The 18,709-nt window shown below is 34.8% G+C and overlaps 1 protein-coding gene across 8 annotated transcripts in view; it reads right to left on the reverse strand.

Annotated features, from left to right (window-relative positions):
- Window positions 1-291: 291 nt before the first annotated feature.
- The window catches only part of LOC105336836 (pleckstrin homology domain-containing family H member 1), a 29,391-nt gene continuing 10,973 nt past the window's right edge, over window positions 292-18,709 (reverse strand). For 3 of the 8 annotated variants that reach the window (XM_011441301.4, XM_066088593.1, XM_011441305.4), the window contains 27 exons: window positions 15,325-15,483; window positions 12,614-12,697; window positions 11,811-11,939; window positions 10,540-11,604; window positions 10,367-10,418; window positions 10,172-10,245; window positions 9,404-9,581; window positions 9,001-9,140; window positions 8,743-8,853; window positions 8,525-8,611; window positions 8,352-8,421; window positions 8,154-8,242; window positions 7,989-8,069; window positions 7,717-7,884; window positions 7,280-7,388; window positions 7,050-7,162; window positions 6,578-6,754; window positions 5,963-6,183; window positions 5,472-5,649; window positions 5,023-5,178; window positions 4,726-4,823; window positions 4,318-4,459; window positions 3,080-3,234; window positions 2,800-2,929; window positions 2,473-2,553; window positions 2,197-2,349; window positions 292-2,079 (listed from right to left, as the gene is read on the reverse strand). In XM_011441301.4, coding sequence (XP_011439603.3) covers window positions 1,996-2,079; window positions 2,197-2,349; window positions 2,473-2,553; window positions 2,800-2,929; window positions 3,080-3,234; window positions 4,318-4,459; window positions 4,726-4,823; window positions 5,023-5,178; window positions 5,472-5,649; window positions 5,963-6,183; window positions 6,578-6,754; window positions 7,050-7,162; window positions 7,280-7,388; window positions 7,717-7,884; window positions 7,989-8,069; window positions 8,154-8,242; window positions 8,352-8,421; window positions 8,525-8,611; window positions 8,743-8,853; window positions 9,001-9,140; window positions 9,404-9,581; window positions 10,172-10,245; window positions 10,367-10,418; window positions 10,540-11,604; window positions 11,811-11,939; window positions 12,614-12,697; window positions 15,325-15,483 — 4,284 coding nt within the window. In that variant the 3' untranslated portion in view covers window positions 292-1,995. Of the gene's footprint in view, window positions 2,080-2,196; window positions 2,350-2,472; window positions 2,554-2,799; window positions 2,930-3,079; window positions 3,235-3,412; window positions 3,610-3,779; window positions 3,819-4,317; window positions 4,460-4,725; window positions 4,824-5,022; window positions 5,179-5,471; window positions 5,650-5,962; window positions 6,184-6,577; window positions 6,755-7,049; window positions 7,163-7,279; window positions 7,389-7,716; window positions 7,885-7,988; window positions 8,070-8,153; window positions 8,243-8,351; window positions 8,422-8,524; window positions 8,612-8,742; window positions 8,854-9,000; window positions 9,141-9,403; window positions 9,582-10,171; window positions 10,246-10,366; window positions 10,419-10,539; window positions 11,605-11,810; window positions 11,940-12,613; window positions 12,698-15,324; window positions 15,484-16,875; window positions 17,026-18,709 lie in introns of those variants that run through there. The other 5 variants (XM_011441307.4, XM_011441304.4, XM_066088594.1 and 2 more) reach the window with 5 other exon arrangements.

Raw genomic sequence — 18,709 nt, forward strand, 5'->3', positions numbered from 1 at the left:
TAGTTAAAGGAATATATACTGAAGTGAAAGCAACATTTAGTGAATGTGCATCAACACGTTATAATCCATGGATATTTACTGGAAAATTTAGTCACAGATGTAACATGCAGTTGAACTCCCTATATATGGATAATTAGTTTGAAGATTTACTGATGATGGATATATCATGTAGGTTACATGGATCTGTATCCTCAAACATTGACACATTTCTCCTCTAATTTTTAAGTTTTTTGTTTCCTCCCTTTTTTAATAAATACTTGAGTTCAATAAAATGTGAAATAAGAAACATCATTATTATTTGCTATTTTTTTATTTTCATTTTTCTATTAAAACAAGTGTTGTTCAACAAATTGGTCAGTTTCAGACAGTTCACAGATTAAATACATCCTCTTCAGCTTCACAGAAGTTTCCATTCCAGAACATCTCAAAATAATTAAATTAAAAAAACATTCAACAATGAGACAGAGATATATTAATCCTAATTTTAAACATTCATTGAAAGATAATATTGTCAAATGTACAATATTTTTGTTGTCTTAAACTAATTAAGGTGTATCGATTTTAATTCTATCTGACTGACAACCTTTGAAAATACAACATAAAGGGTAAAAAGTTTGTTACGAATGAAAGGGCACAATGAACTGCCCAATAAATACAATAAAGTATATAAATCCACCTTCAATTACATCATTATTGCTGTTCTATTGCAAAACAATTTAGTTTTAAAAATTAACAAGCTTTAAAACTATGTATGTGAGAAAGTAACAAGTACAGAATGACTATTCTACATATAGGTTAAATTGCAACTGGGTTTAATCCTTTAACAGTCAGTAAAAACAGACACCCTGCCCTATACATACACATAATCAGTACCTGATTGGTAGATCTAACAAGAATAACAAATGCAGTACAACAATAACAAAGAGGGTAAGACTAGATTCTGTAATCTCTGGGAGTGTAATGCTGACTGTAGTATAACCTACCGTAATCTAGACTATCAAACCTTCAACAATGTACAGAACAACCTTGAACAATGCATTAAAAGCTATACATTTGGAGAAAAACTTAAACTATGATAAAGATTTGTAGGAAACCAGATAAAATATAAATTTTTACAATATTTGGACAGCAATTATTAAATCTAAAACAAGTTATAATTAAATGCTTATTAAATTGACATACAAGATTAATTAGTTTTTGAATTAAAGCATGTGCATCAAATTCAGTACATGTACAAGTGTAAGTATATAGTAAAGCAAGAAATTTCATTATGCCTGTTTTGTTGGTTCTGCAGAACTATGTTAAAACTACAGGGGGAAAAAATCGAAAATAAAGGTATCAAAATGTACCACTTATAAAACTGTACCTAAGCTAAAGAGTTACACAAAAACACACAAAATAATCTATTCAATGTATAAATTTTCTATTCTAATTAGCATCATATTGTTCATTAATGATTTATATGGTGCACAATGTTTTTAAATGTTCTACATCTAAAATACAAGAAGTTTATCTGATTTTAAAATCAAGAATCTTTTAAAGGAACAGTGTTCTGCTGGAATGTACAACATGAATTCAATACAGTATGACAGCTGTGGATACTTGACTTCAAATGAACTGGTAGGTTACACAAGAGTATTGTTTATGTCCTATATAAAATATAACATTTACTGTGACAATGATCTTGTAAAGAAGGAAAGGTTTCCTCTTTCAAAAAAAAAATCTAATAACAAACTAAAATCCACTCCATTTTCATAAGTTCACAAATTATTGCATCAATAAAGTAAAAAAAAAAAATGAACATTGTGGTTGTAAATATACCTGAGTATTTGATAACAGTATTAGCTTGGATAGTTAACTTCAAAACTACATGAACACATTTCATTGCACTGTGAATAAGTGAACAATGTATCAATTTAAAAAATCTATTCATGACAGAAAGTTATTAAAGTACTTAAGTTATACGATAGGTCTTAATGACCTTGAACTTTGACCTCAGATGTCTGGACTGGTATCCTGTGAAGGTCTCTGAACACGGGCATTGATGTAGCTTGCAATCAATAATGTCAAATCCAAGATCTGAATCAAACACATCATAATAAGTTTGACAATAATTACCAGAATTAGTTTCATTTACCCTACACTGATTTCAAACTACAAAATTTGAATTCCAAAAAATTTGAATGCAGCACTGACCTTGAACTTTGACATGACAAACAGAAGTTTCTCTGTTCTGTGTTCGTAGTGATGTGGAGCCGACTCAAACAGCTGGCTGACCACCAGCATGAAATCCTCCTTCCATCCGCCGAATGTGATCACTGAGCGGTAATCGTAGGTGTTCAGGGGTTGCTAGAATAACATATTAGAGAATGCATGGCAGAACTAAACAGTAAAATGTATATAAACTTGCAATAACTTACCATCGGTAAACAGAGTACATTATATGTATTGTCAGCAGAATAGATGACTTACCATGGTTGCATGCTCCAGTACAGAGATTCCGTCCTCCTGTACAGCGATCCACACATCTTCTGGACTGATGGAGCCCCGACTCTGTTGATAGAGTGTAGATATACATGTAAAAGTCAACAGCATCTTCATTCAACATAGATATACATGTACAAGTCAACAGCATCTACGCTCAACATAGATATACATGTACAAGTCAACAGCATCTACACTTAAAACTCAAATTCATAATAATCACAGGGCAAATACCAGGTACACTGTTTACCTGGTACATTTTAGAACTTGAGCATGTAATCAAATTAATGACAAAAGGTACCATTGGCCAATTACCTTTGCCATGTACAGCTTGGCTCCACAGAATGGCCACTTCCTGACCACAGCTAGGTACACGCGGACACAGTCCTGTATAGTACGACCTCGGAGGGAGGTCCACCTCTCCAACAGTTTCATCACCACAGCTCTGTAAGAGAAGTCCACAGCATCAAACACATGCTTTACTATCATGGAAAAATCAGATGAAGGAAAGTTAAATACTGTTAATTTTCTTAGAGTTGTTCGTTATAAAATTTGAACTATTCATTTAAACATGTATATAAACAAGGACACAGACCTCTGCTCAGTCTCCTCAGCATCTGTGTACTTCCTGGGATAGAACTTATCAATGACTGAGGAGAGCTGGTTGGTGATGTTACTGTGGAATGGAGAGGAGCTGCTGCTGCTGGCCTGACTGGACTCGCTGGGGGCACGGAGGTCCCCAAACTCTACCTACAAACACACACAATTCACTGAGGGGCACGGAGGTCCCCAAACTCTACCTACAAACACATACAATAAATGAAGGTCCCCAAACTCAGCCTACAACACACACAATTAATTCAGTGGGGGCACGGAGGTCCCCAAACTCTACCTACAAACACATACAATAAATGAAGGTCCCCAAACTCAGCCTACAACACACACAATTAATTCACTGGGGGCACGGAGGTCCTCAAACTCTACCTACAAACACACACAATTCACTGAGGGGCACGGAGGTCCCCAAACTCTACCTACAACACACACATTTAATGAAAGTCCCCAAACTCTACCTACAACACACGCAATTAATTCACTGGGGGCACGGAGGTCCCCAAACTCTACCTACAAACACACATAATTAATTCACTGGGAGCCTGGAGGTCCCCAAACTCTACCTACAACATACACGATTAATGAAGATCCCAAAACTCTACATACAACATACACAATTAATGAAGATCCCCAAACTCTACCTACAACATACACAATTAATGAAGGTCCCCAAACTCTACCTACAACATACATGATTAATGAAGGTCCCCAAACTCTACCTACAACATACACAATTAATGAAGGTCCCCAAACTTTACCTACAACATACACGATTAATGAAGGTCCTCAAACTCTACCTACAACATACACAATTAATGAAGGTCCCAAACTCTACCTACAACACACAGTTAATGCATTTCATGTCAAATCTCGATTTCTATATTGATGTACCGGTGTACATGTAAAACAACTTCATTAGAGCTGACTTTTTCATTAGTTACAATTAGGACTATTTCTTATGACTTAGCATTGTAGATAAGCTTGAACAAATATTAGATCATGAAAACACTGGTCTTATTGATAAATTTTACAAACAATAATGTTTCTGTGAATGTTTCAAATTTCTCATCTAAAATTAAAAGTTGGTTTTCAGCATGTAGTACAATGTATATTTTTGCCACTCCAACATAAAATATGAATTTATATAACTGGAGTAATGAAAACTTCAAAATTCTTTTATTTCATTAAGCATACTATCCAATTTGAGCCAATCAATACCTGAGCTAGGAGAGATGCTAGTTCAAGAGCCAAGTCCTTGTTCAGTGGAAATCTTCCATAAATAATTTCCTCATTGATTTGATATGCTAAGAGTAATTTTTCCTTCTCTGTCTCTGATGCACTTAGGCTTTTGAAGTACAACCTGGGTATACAAAACAAAAATTATTGGTACCATTACTAGAAATGTTTAATGAATCTAATAAATCTATAAATATCAAAAATTTTCCTTCCTCTGTTAAGACATCTAAGAATATGCTTACTGAAAATAGGTTTTAAAAAAGCACAATGTCTTCGAGTTACTTATTATCACTGGTGAAAGGAAAGATGCATATCAATATACATGTATATGAAGATGAAAATGATTCTGACCCAATTAAACAGAAGTAGAACTTGATTCAAAATACGAACCTGTTTTTGTACAGAAAGCGTATTGTTTTGTTGCTATCTAGTTTCCCTGAGTGAAAATCTTGATAAGATTTTTCCCATCTCGAAATAACATCACAAATCTGTAATTTAAAAGATAATTTATTCTGCTTATTAAACATTAAGTACTTAAATTCACTTTTTTCTGATGAAGAATATAAACTTATTTGAAACATCATTAGAAAAAAAAATTCTTTTGTAAGATTTGTCTGTTTAAAGTTTATAGTGAAGCTGTATACATTATTCATTGTGCTTGTAATAACCTTGACCTTTGACTCTGACCTTGACATGTAACTGTAGGCACTGCTCTACATCTGTGTTGACTGGATGATCAGAAAAGAGAGAAAATCCTGAGTACTTGGAATCACGCATGTTGATGGTTTTATTGATGCACTGTGTGAACTCCTCCACAGTGGTAGACCCATCAAAACTTATCACCTACAGCAAATACAATCAAAACTTATCACCTACAACATATACAGTCAAAACTGATCATATACTAGTACAACAAAAACAGTTAAAACTTATCATATACAACAAAAACAGTCAAAACTTATCATATACAACAAATACATATACATTCAAAACTTATCACATACAACAAGTAAACACTTTTTATCACACAGCTATCAATCATCTGTCTTTTTAAAAACAAGTACTGGTATCACAACTCTAAAATCAGAGTAAAATATAAACAAATTTAGAATTGGTTGTAGTGGAACTATGCATACCTGATAGGTGTTGTTCATGAGGTGGACAGGGATGCTGATTGGCTGGGAGTGGTGATAGGGATGGCGTAACAAGATGGACATTATTTCCATACGAGACGGTCTGGCATCTCGATTTCCTTTCAGGATTGTTCTCTCTAATGCTCTTTGGCAGAAAATGGCATACTTCCCCATGTCATGCCTGCAAATTTTTGTTAGTGTATTTGATATGTACAGTAATTTACTTTGCAGTTCATTGTTTAAATGGGGGTAGACCTCATTTAAAAATAGATTATTGTCATAATTCTGTCCTAAATCAGAAGAATCATTAAACCTTGTTTGTATAATTAAACTCGCTTATAAACACAAATACAGCAAAATCACTGATATAGCAAGTTTTGGGAGGTCTGCAGCTAAATTTAAGACAATTCCTTTTAATAATGTGCCCAGATAATTGTAATGAATATTGAGTTTATCAAAACTGTAAGGGACAGAAGACAGAGCTCCTGGGATACCTTGGGTCTGCATTTCTCTGGAGGTGAACCTTGAGGTGCCACATGATGGACTGCTTGGGGAGGAACAGTGAGGAGGCGAGGGACAGGAGCTGCCAGCCCTGGAGGAACACGGTGGTGATGGGGTTCAGCTTACCCTCGGTCAGGTCCGACACCGAGTTTGTGGGGGAGGTAGGGGTGGTGTGGCACAGGTACCAGGAATGTTTACCACACAGCAGCAGGTTCTGTATAAAATAAGCACAGAATTTATGAATGCTGCAAAGCACTTCAAGATGAAAATGTTCCTGAAAATTTATGTCTGTATTAAATAAGTTGGAATTCTGTAATACAAGGTTACAGTGAAGTGATATGACTGAACAATTTTGATTTGCTATATACTGGTAGGTTACATGTTAAGTTTGATACATTTTTATACACTATTAAATCTATTGGAAGTTTCATTCATTCATTGTAAGCCTGAAATTGTTATGAGTACGTTCCAAGGATCTGTGTTTCACTGTATAGTTAACCAACAATTATCCCATTATAAATTTCTTTGTGTATTACTGGTAGGTGAAAATATTGGGTCAATGACATTAATCTTTAGCAAACATTGATTTATCTGTAGATATATCTCACTTGTACCGCTGTTTTGTGGGTGACAGGATGAGGAGACAGTTGTTTGATCATCTGACAATAAAACTCATTCTGTAGTTCTGGGAACTGTAGACAGGTGTGAAACAAGGCCTGAGCCAGCTCCACGTGGATCTCCAGTCGAGAGGAATCAATCTGGGTGTACATAAAGTCATTGATGTCCTGTCAAAATATCAATAGAATGTTTGTCTCATTGACTCCAAAATGCATCATTCAAAAATAATGTTCAGACCTAAATTTCTTAGAAAAACATATATTCAGACTTAAGTGTTGAAGTGCTGAAGTAGAACATACTGCTTAATTTTCAGTACTGTTTTAATTATCAATGATTAGAAGGGTAAAATGCATCTTAAAACAGTGTTTGGACTTCCAGCTCCCTTCAATATATGCATGGTGTTCGAGATGTTGATGTTCCAGATATTTTAATTAAACTGTATGTGTGTTGTAATGAACTTACCCTTGATAGATCAAGAGCTCTTTCTTGCAGATCTTCCGAGGGAAGTGTTGTGAGAGGTTTCGTTAGAGGTTCTTTGGTGTGGAGCATCATGGGATGCTTCCAGTATAAAGAGTCTAGAAAAGAAAAGAAGGAAGAATACTTAGAAAACATGCCCAATTTACTCACCACTCAACCTAAAATTTTCCAATTAATTTTTGTTTGAAGTAAAGCATGGATCAGAGCTGACTTACTGGGATCACCATTGGCCTCCATGACCTTTGCAATGAGCTGTTCATACTCTGTCCCAACATTGCCTGTCCCTCCACCTGCAGCCACAGTCAGATGATAGAGCCAGGAATCCTTACAAAACAAGCATCAGAAGTAAAATTGATTTTCACCTCCAAGCCAAAATTAGTCGACACAGTTCTCAAACTTATTATACTTTGGTTTCATCAAAACTTGCTGAATAATAATTTTTGTTGATTTGTTGATAAGTTGATCCAAGAAATCAAATGTCCATTGAAATGCAAAAGCTGATAACATATTGTATTGATATGATCATCATCAACAAATTTACATATCCTTAAAACTGCAATTTTCATTAAGTCCACAAAAAATGAATGGCCATGAATTTTAATGAAACTACAATAATACAATGTATATCAAAACATTGTCCATCTAACTTTACCTTTTCGTGTTTGCTGGGCAGCCTGAGGTAGGTGGGTCCATGGAATGGTGGCCAGATGGCAATGGTGAACTGACCGAGGACCTCGCCGTCCGCCTCGTCGTCAGAATCGTCGCTACTGTCTACGTCCTCTATCCTTGCATCCCGCAAGTGGATCTGACCGAAAGGGGTCTGGAACAGACACATGAAAACTCAGACCTAGGACCTTTATGACACTAATCTAGTTCTTTTTTTTGAGATATCATGTACATGTGTTAAGATACATAGTCTCTTACCTTGTCCGTTTTGTTTTTATAATACAGGAAATATCTCCCCAGGAGAACACACCAGCACCGTCTTGTTATACCATGCCTCACCTACAAGGCAAATACCATTACTCTTTGCACGATTACTGGGTACTACAACAACTAAATCTTCGAATAAAAGCTTAGCCTTCTCACCTTGATCAGCCACCCTCTGAACACTGCTTTAGTGTCAAGCTGGTCCAGGATAAACCCAGTTGCATGTCGCTTCAAGACTTTTTGTAACACTACAAACACAAATGGTTAGTTCATAGCTTAATTCAATATGAAATCAATTAAACAACACAAGGCAATCTCACTCACTGTAGATGGATATAAATAGAACTAAATGTTTACTTTTTATCCATTTTTCTGTGTCAGCTAAAGAATCTGCATTAAAGTAGTATGTCTTCTTGGAATTGCTGACCTGCAGATAAAGATGAGAGACTGAAAAATACTAGTGACACTGCACGATTTAGAGGAAGAGGACTTTTTCAGTCCTTCATTAACCTGTATGGTATGTTGTTTACCTGGAAAGTAGTTTCTCCTTTTGTATTGTCTATCCTAGTCTGGTCATCCAAAGAAATTGTTCCCTGAGGTTTGCGTAATACATCATGCTGCAAAATTTACAAAAAGATCTTAATGATACACATTTTATATCCATTATCTTTTCTAATAAAACAATAAAAATATGACTTTCCTGCTTTTAAGTAAGGTAACTGCATTTTTTGTAGATTCCTTTGCTAACCTGTGATTTGTAGTAGAATAGTTCACCATTTCTAAGAACAAACCACCTTCTCTTCCACATCTTGACTTTTCCACCTAATTTTGATAGGTAGCCAAACTTTTCTAAAGTGTCCTACAGAAGAATATAACAATACACTTCCATATCCAACTTCTTTCATATAATTGCCATAATAAAGAGAATTCAACCCTTTTCTTGATATGCTATTCTTAATTAATTAGATAGATATTATAATATAAGTGATCTCCTTTAATTAATTACCAGTTTATGGTTATCTGTGGCGTAACGGAGCAACTTCTTCTCTGGTTCCAAACTCTCCAGATCACTTTTGTCTGATGTTTCATCTGGAGGGTCAGCGTAATCACAGGAAACCTCCGAGGATACTGAGGGACAAGACACACCTGTTGACAGGTGACAATATTAATTTAAGTTGTAATAACACATTTGTTTTCCTAATCAGTTAAATCGAGTTTTATTCTTAATTTTTACATAAATATTTACTATATTCAAGATTAACACTAGGGTAAGTTCTTGTATCATATTGCAGTATAATAAAATCCTTTTTGTTTTTCCATTTGTTATGAATACTTCTTGCATCTGACTTTTTTCTCAGAAACATTTAGGTATACTGGTTACAGTTCCAATATATAGTAAACACAGTTACCTCTCTTGATGGCCCCTGAGCTGCTTTGCTGTAGTTTCTTGGAGTCGGATAGTTTCAGTGTGGAAGGCTGGGATTCTGAGTTCCTGAGATCTGATTGGTCAGTAATACCTCCATCCTCGTTGTCTGATGACTCAGAGTCATCGTCAGTAAATGGGGTACTACGGATTTGTGCTGCCTTCTATATAATCAGAAGATGAGTTCATATGAAACAATCTTTTAGTTGGTGAAATGACTGAAATTCACAAAACCCTTACATTTTCAAATCAAATTAAAAATTTATATATTATTTTTGAAAGGGTACATGTACATGAGACTAACTTAAACATATAAATCATCATTCAAACATTTTGAAAATGAAAGATGACTTTGAAATCAATTTGCATGACAGGTGCTTCCAGTTCAATGTTTGTTCAAGGTATATGAATTTCATTCCTGGATTTCATGTACATGCATTTATATACACAAGTTATCTTTCTTGGTGAGTCAAAAAGTACATTTTTTTTTACAGCAATCTTTGACTGCCCATTAACCACATGCCCAATAAATTACATAGTGTTCCTAATCACCTTATGATGCAATGAGTAGCAAATTCTTTTCAAGAAAGCTAGATCAACCCCATAATACCTTGACTTAGAGAATGACTATTGATTTTAACCAGTGTCCTTCAATCAGCTGAAATTATCCTGATGATTTATTGGTTGGCTAAAATGATGTGAAAAGTTCAAGTGTGCAGTATTAATTTATGACCTCAACAAAACATAAACTTACTCCTTTTAACGTTGCATACACTGGGACATCTAGCTCCTTGTAAAGCTTGGCAACTTCAGAGAATTCTGCTGCATCTAGAAAATAGATGATTTAGTTAATGTCTTGGTTTTCAAATCACTTGTATAATTGATGTTTTTTTTAGTGTTTGTTGTAAATTTAGCAATATGCAGAATATTTTTTTCTTTCTATATGTACCTGTACCATCTGAAGATTTCAATTTTCTTGGCACTGTGTGCGCTCTTCTGTCCTGTTAACAGAGAAGAAAAAAACCCATAAATCAGGTGTAAAGTCTCACCACTACAAAGAATACTTATATGAAAAGCTATTACAAATGTTCTAATTGAGTTCCCAGAATAGTGTCCACTCACCCAATTTTCTGCTCTTGTAGTTTTCATGGCTCCATTTCTGGTTGGGCTTATGATGGATGGCCTTAACACTGGAAGAGGTTGGTGTTCCTGAGAAAGATTTGACATGTGTCCACTGCTGTACAAGATCTCGGGCTTGCTGCGGTCCTTGGATCGTACTCGAGGTAGGGTGGCTATGGCACTAACAGCATTTGGACTACTTTTGTAGGCGCTGTGCTGAGGGCTTTTTTTAACTTGAGGTAATCCTGGGGAGATCTTTGTTGTTCTACTACTCTTACAGACCTCTGCATACTCGGGTTCCACGGTTACTGATATTATTTCTTCTTCAATTTCTACCCCGTTTTTATCTACTTCTAATGATATGATATCTTCTGAGATTTTTAGTTTAGCATGACTTATTAGTTCCTCACTACCGTTACTGGAACTAATTAAAGAATCCATCAAACGAGAATCATGGAACACCTTTCTCTCTATTTTGATTTGGGGCGGGGCAGTTTTCTTAGGTTCATATGTACTCTCATGATTCTGGTCCACTTCCTGGTAGATTGGTACGTTTTCAATATCCACCATACTGTCATCACTGTCCGAGACATTGGCCGTGATTTCTTGTACACCATCGTCAGAGGGTGGAGTAATGCTAAATGTATCATTGTTATTGTCATCATCAGATATGTCTTCCATCTTCAGAGTTTCCACTAAGGACTTTGAGGGTCTCTTTGGAATCTCCGGAGGTTCATCTGATGCCATGGACGCTGACCTTGAACTGGACATTGACACTGAGTCTGACTCGGCATAGTCTGCTGCTTCCTGATCCTGCTCAGCTGTTGTAGGAGGCAATGACAGACTTTGGGCTCTGAGGACTTTTTTGACTGACTCGGTCCATGAGGAATCTGAATGTCTCTGGATAGGACTGACCTCTGACACTGGACGGGAATATGGCCTTGAACTTGACTCCGACACAGGTCGCGAGCCAAGGAGATGAGAAATGCTGGCAAATTCAGAAGGAGGCTGAGACTCTGGTGATACACAAGAAGATTCTGCCTCTGAGGTATGGCCAGCATACATTTCCTGTAAAACACAATAGAATTTTTCAAAAGCCAATTAACAGAGAAAAGATGTTGAGGCAATCAGCTACAATGAGCATTTATTACCTGTACCAACCGAATGGCACCAAAAGAGTAAAAATTACATTGATGCCCTTGATAACAGTCATTGACAAATCATTTACAGGCAATTAATGTATTCCACCTACATGATGTGATAAAGTTTCTGACCTGTTGGCTTAGTCGGAAGATTTCCTTGGATGCCAGAGCAGGAAGTGCCTGCAGCCTCTCTCTGAGAATATCAACTTGTTCCTGTAGAAGTTCATTCTCATGCACCAGTTCTTTGTTCTGACTGTCCATCTGTAGAAAATAAGGAATGTTACTAAACTGATGTAAAATTTCCTTTTTGTAACAATTTTCCATATATCAAACCTTCAAAATTGCTAAAAGAATAGTTATCTATGTTGACAAAGCAAGGATATACATTGGTACAGAAAACGGTATTCATTATCCTTCAACAACTCTTTCACAATAATTTGATTATGAAGCCAAATTGTTCTTTTTTCTGGTGAATAAGAGAAAAACGGTTTGACAATATCAGAAAAAAATATTAATGCATCAAGAACATACAAAAATGATCCAGCCATTACACAAAGATTATTGAATGAACACAGGAAAACTGGTGATTTATAGCAAATTATATAGATTTTTTGAAATCATAATTATCACACTGGGCTCATTAACTTGTTTCTATTGGACATTTCAGTTAGCACTAATTGGCTGTCATAAAAAAACACACCTTGCAGTGTTATCACGAAGAGCATTAACTGTAGATCTATTCTGTCCTCTGCAGGAAACCCAGATCAAATACTTTGACAACTGACAAAAACTTTATAATAAAAACAGGTGATGAAAATTGTCCAAAGAAACTAGCTCAGCAACACAGCATCATCAAGCAATGATGTGTTCCATTGAGGGAATGTACTGATACTACAGCCGATAGCATCAATAGTTTTGTGTGTAGGCTTGTTTACCTGTTGTATCTTAGAGGTCACCCAGTCCTTGATCCTGCCAGCTTTTTCCTCCACAGCCCGAGCATCTTGTTGTCTTTGTAAAATCTACAACGAAAGGTTTATTGATTAAAAAATACAATGAAAATAGACCAAGCCGTAAGTGTAATACTTTCAAAAGTTCTTAATTTGGGGGTCGCCCACATGCAAAGAACTCAAATGTAAGAAAAGGCTTCTCCTTGCATTCTTAATGGATCTTTATAGGCTTTTTAGAAAGAGTTCTTCTTTCTTTGATTACCCATTGTAAACAATTACTGCTCAATGTGCGAAAATGTGTCAAAGTCCTACGGGGCTAAAATTGTCACCATATTGCTATCTGCGATACTCAAACTCAAGTACGTGAAATTTAAGTTCTACAGACAATTATCTGCCAGATAATTCTATTTGCATATTCATAATCATTTAGAATTAGTAATTCTTTAGAAATCAAACATCTATTTCCTGAAAAAGGAGCCCTATGGAGAATCACCATGTACTGATTACAGAGGTAGTATTTTTGGCTTCCCAGTTCTAAAGGTGCTGAATGTGCATAGAGTTACATTTATTGCTGGTGAAAGTCTGTGTTATATCCATGAAAGTTTCATACTTTGGTGCATCAATTATTCAGAACCTGAACAATAATGCTTTGTTTAAATTTTAGTAGCTCCCACCAATTAAATAGCTGGTGTACACTCCTTCTTTCCACCTCCCAGGATAATACTGAATCTGATGTAATCAAAATTGTCAATACTCAACATAAACTTTTACCACATTAAGTGTTCAGAAGCATACTTTTGACATTAACTTCGTATAAAGCTGGTTTACACCTCTATGACCTTGACCTGAATTGCTGTAACTTATGAGTCCCTTCAGGTAGTGCACCTGACTGTTGAGCAAACATCTCATCATTACCTTTCCTTCACAACAAGTACACTACACATGAACATGGTTCATGTACAGATTTAACTTCGTAATATTTAAAAATAAAAATCTTTTTTTTCATGACTTACATATTCTTCTATTTAGACCGATTCTTGAAAACCATGTAACTGTTTGTACAATACACAATCCTCCCTCCATCCACCCCCCCCCCCTCACCCCCCCCCCCCCAAAAAAAAACAAAAAACAAATACCCGGTAAAAAAACAAACACAATCATCACCTATTTTGTCCTATTTTTAGAAACCATTATAGTTTGAACATATAAAAAAATTTCCCATGAAGGCATTTATATTCAATCGTAATAATAAAACCATTAACACACTGTTATGACTATGTACCATTGACTTACATGTACTATTGACTAAAATTTACCACTGACTTGCATGTACAAATGACATGTATACATATTATATAACTTTTATTTACCAATGACTTACATGTACAATTGACTTACAAGAACCTGACTCTCATGTATCAATGGTTTGATCTACTAATACTTACATGTACAATCGACTTACATGTACCAATGACTTACATGTACAATTGACTTACATGTACCAATGACTTACCTGTACCATTGACTTACATGTACAATTGACTTACATGTACCAATGACTTACATGTACCAATGACTTACATGTACAATTGACTTACATGTACCAATGACTTACCTGTACAATTGACTTACATGTACAATTGACTTACATGTACCAATGACTTGCACATACCAATGAGTTAAATAAACATGTACTAATGACTTTTATGTACATATGACTAACATGTACCAATGACTATTATAACATGTAGTGATGACTTACATGTATAGAGGACTTCCAAGTACCAATGTCTAACATGTTTAATAACTTATATGTATCATGTGACATACATGTACAGATGACTTAGAATAACTATGGCTTACTGATGCTAATGACTTGCAAGTATCAATGACTAACATGTACTGAAAACTTACATGTACCATTGACTTACAAGTATCAATGACTCACAAGTATGATGACTTTCATGTACCAATGACTTACATGTGCTAATGACTTTCATGTACTGATGACTTATATGTACCACTGATTTAGATTAACTATCAACTTACATTACATGTAACATCGACTTATGTGTACCATTGACCGAAATGTACCAATGACTTACCTGTACCATTGACTTACATGTACAATTGACTTACATGTACCAATGACTTACATGTACCAATGACTTACATGTACCAATGACTTGCACATACCAATGAGTTAAATAAACATGTACTAATGACTTTTATGTACATATGACTAACATGTACCAATGACTATTATAACATGTAGTGATGACTTACATGTATAGAGGACTTCCAAGTTCCAATGTCTAACATGTTTAATAACTTATATGTATCATGTGACATACATGTACAGATGACTTAGAATAACTATGGCTTACTGATGCTAATGACTTGCAAGTATCAATGACTAACATGTACTGAAGACTTACATGTACCATTGACTTACAAGTATCAATGACTCACAAGTATGATGACTTTCATGTACCAATGACTTACATGTGCTAATGACTTACATGTACTGATGACTTATATGTACCACTGATTTAGATTAACTATCAACTTACATTACATGTAACATCGACTTACGTGTAGCATTGACCGAAATGTACCATTGACTTACATGTAACATAACTTGTATGACAATAATGTACCATTGACTTATATGTACTGTTAAAAAAATTTTTACTTACGTGCTCTTTCTGCTGGTCGTCCAGCTGTCTCTGCAGTGACCGGATGGTGGTGGCCTGGGCCTGACACTTCCTTTCTAACTCCTCCACCACTGTGTCTCGGTTCTCTGCATGCTCTGGCTGCCAGTTTATAGCTGCTAGCTGCTGCTCCATCGCATGAAGCTGTAACACACACAGAAAATTAGCACAGCTATAGGCTTCTCTGAATCAAATACAAAGACTCTTTAATGCCTAAATATTTTTTTCCTATCCTGAATAACTTAGGTTCATGATATAAAAAAATCCAAAACTTTAAAATGTATTCTTGACAGTGTGTTCAAGTTTTTGTTTGTGTTTAGTTGAAGTATATCATGAAATTCAAGCGCTATGAATTTCAAGATTATATGAACTGTATAATGTACAATGTATATTAAATTGAGAAATGATTTTTTTATAGATATGTGAAAAATTCAATCTTTTTATCAAAATAGCATACATTTGACATTGGGACATCGCTATGTTTGTTGTAATGAGGAGTGGTGTCTCGTTATATACTGACCAACCAAATGTTTGATAAAATGCCACATACACAAATAAGATTCTTAACATATGATTGTAGATAGGTGTTTCTAAATGCATATTCAATGTATTATGAAAAAGATACTTGTGATCAACATTCAATCAATTTAAAACTTCTCCAGTTTTAAGAGTATCTTAACTCGAAGATAAAATCATATTGAATGTATCAGTATTCCCTTCAGAGGATTTCCCCAAGAAAACAAAGTCAGGTCAAGAACAAGGAAAATTTTCATACACTCAAGCTGTACTGCATACAACAGGGCAATAAATTACTTCCATTAAAGTTCCTATTCCTTGACATATAAGATGTCTGCTAATGTACACTGAACTTAGATTCCATTAATAGTAAGAGTGAAGTGAAACATCCATTTATATCATAGAAAAGCAGGTACATGTACTGTATGTACGAACATCCTTAATACATCTAATGTAAAAAAATGTCTCATGTACTTTGTAATTGATAATATTACCTTCAACACTAGTAAGGTTGTATCTTAAGTTTACAATATACTACAGTTGGTATCTATCGTAAAAACTTCTTAGGTGTTCCACTACTGACAATGTTACCTTTCAACACTAACAAAGTCATCCTTTTAGTTTACAATATACATTGGACCTGGCATGTGTGCTATTTAATTACTAGATCTCATTGTCAATTCAAACTACATTAATAGCCAGATCTTATCTTTCTACTAATTAAGGAATGTCCACTTTGATCATTCTCTGAAAACTGATGACATAAATTTAAAAATAGTCATTACCAGGTAATAAAGAGAATTGATCAACAATATACTTGATAAGTGATAAGTATGCTTATTTACAATATACTTGCATACATCCAAATCAACTTTTTAAACTTAAACCAAATTACCCCTCAGATGTTTCTGAATTTTTAACTATCATTGCCTTATACGGGGAAAAAACCTTTCATTAGAACTCTAGAAATGAAATAAAAAATTGAAAATTCATTATGAATTATTAAGTGACAAAAATTACCTTCTGAATTCTAGCAATGTAAGCCTCTTGCGCATTATTACAGAACATGTTGTACAGTAGACTTGAAATCCTAATTAACGAAGTTGAATTAATAAGCCCACTGCTCCCTTAATGTGGCTGTAATATAATCACACTACCACTGCACAGGGAGAATGCAAATAAATGCACACACACATTTTTTATGTGTCTCTTTCGGTTCATTTGACTTGGGAATATAATAGCCCTATATATATGAAATATAAACATTATGACATAGGCTGTCGAGATATTGGAGATCTCAATCGAGATACCTATGCCACATTAACCACATTTTTCTGGACTTTTATAAACCCTTACAAAGATATGCACCAGCTTACGTGGTTTTTCTTTTAATTTGTGACCCCTAGAACATTGCTATTATTCTTCATTTTTAACACCTCTATGGAACAGAGTCTAGTGTAAAGTCCTTCACTATTCCATTTTTTCCTTATAGCTGACAGTACAGGGACAATGTGATACAAGAAATGTAATGTGACCAGGTAATAAATAGGTAAAAAAAAATCCGAGTCAGACAGATCTAAATACAGCTCGCATATCAAGATATGTGTTCTATATACAGATTTATATACATGTATTTAGTGTGGAAGCCTTCCAAAAAAAAATCCCTTTTATGCAAATTCTGAGTGCTGGCTTTCAGTAAATGGATAAATAGAAATGGCGAATAATGTTTTCTACATAACAGTGTTAATGGCCGGATTATTGTGGTGGTAAAACCATTTTCAGGGAGTACTGAAAAGTGACAAATGAGATCTAACTCTACTAGCTTCCTATTACAGCCAGTTATAATTGTGCTCAACATCTGGGGATGGAAGTGTACACCATTTTAAAGAGTTGTTTTTTTTTTTTATATAAATGATTGAGTATAATCTTTGTGGGGTTTTTTCATATATACACTATTTCATGTATCTTTAGGTTCAACAAACCTACAAAGTGAAAAAGGAAATTTTTAGACACTAGAATTTTTGTTCATAAGACATGAATATCCCTACCTAATTTTAATTTTTGCAACATGAAAAAATGCATATCAGTACTCTGTATCTTTGCACCATGCTGAGTTAGTGGTAAAATATGATGAATAAAGGACATTTTTATCAGTAAATGATCCTGAGAAAATATCTTTTACAGCTGTCCAACTAAACAGAAATAAGTGATGTCAAGGTCAATTGAAAGGTCAAGGACAGAAAACGATGATACAATCTAACTATTATCAGCAATACGTATCTTTCTATGAAGTTTGATGAAAGTACATTGCATTTCTGATGAGAGTTAAGTGCAGTGTGTGATGAATGGACAGAAGAAAATCAGAGAACCACTACAGATTTCAAAAAAACTACATGTAAAGATTGAGTGTTATATAATTAGATATTGAATCTTAAATTTCTTTAAGAGACATAACATTCCAAAATTCCTTTGGGAAAATTTCAAACCAAATGTTATGCTTTAATTAAAATGTTGCCATTCCACAGGCAAACACTAAATAATTTATATACAATATACCTTGAGCCTTAGTTCTGGTATGCTATTAAAAATACTGGTATATTTGCAAAGGTTAAAGGGTAAACTAAGGATAACCAATATTGTAGGTTAACTACCAGTGAAGTCAAAATTCCCTTTTCTTTCACATTTGCAGGAGGCTCTCCGTAAAAGATAATACAGATTTATTCAGTGCCATGTCCAATACACAAGCCCAGTAAATAAAAATCTGGATGCCTCTTTTGAAATAGAAGCTTCATTGGAAATAAGATAATAAAGTCCCCTGATAAGAATAAAATTGTCACATGAGAAGAAACGGACG

This window comes from Magallana gigas, chromosome 6, assembly GCF_963853765.1.
Source record: "Magallana gigas chromosome 6, xbMagGiga1.1, whole genome shotgun sequence".
In the NCBI taxonomy this organism is placed as follows: Eukaryota; Metazoa; Mollusca; class Bivalvia; order Ostreida; family Ostreidae; genus Magallana; species Magallana gigas.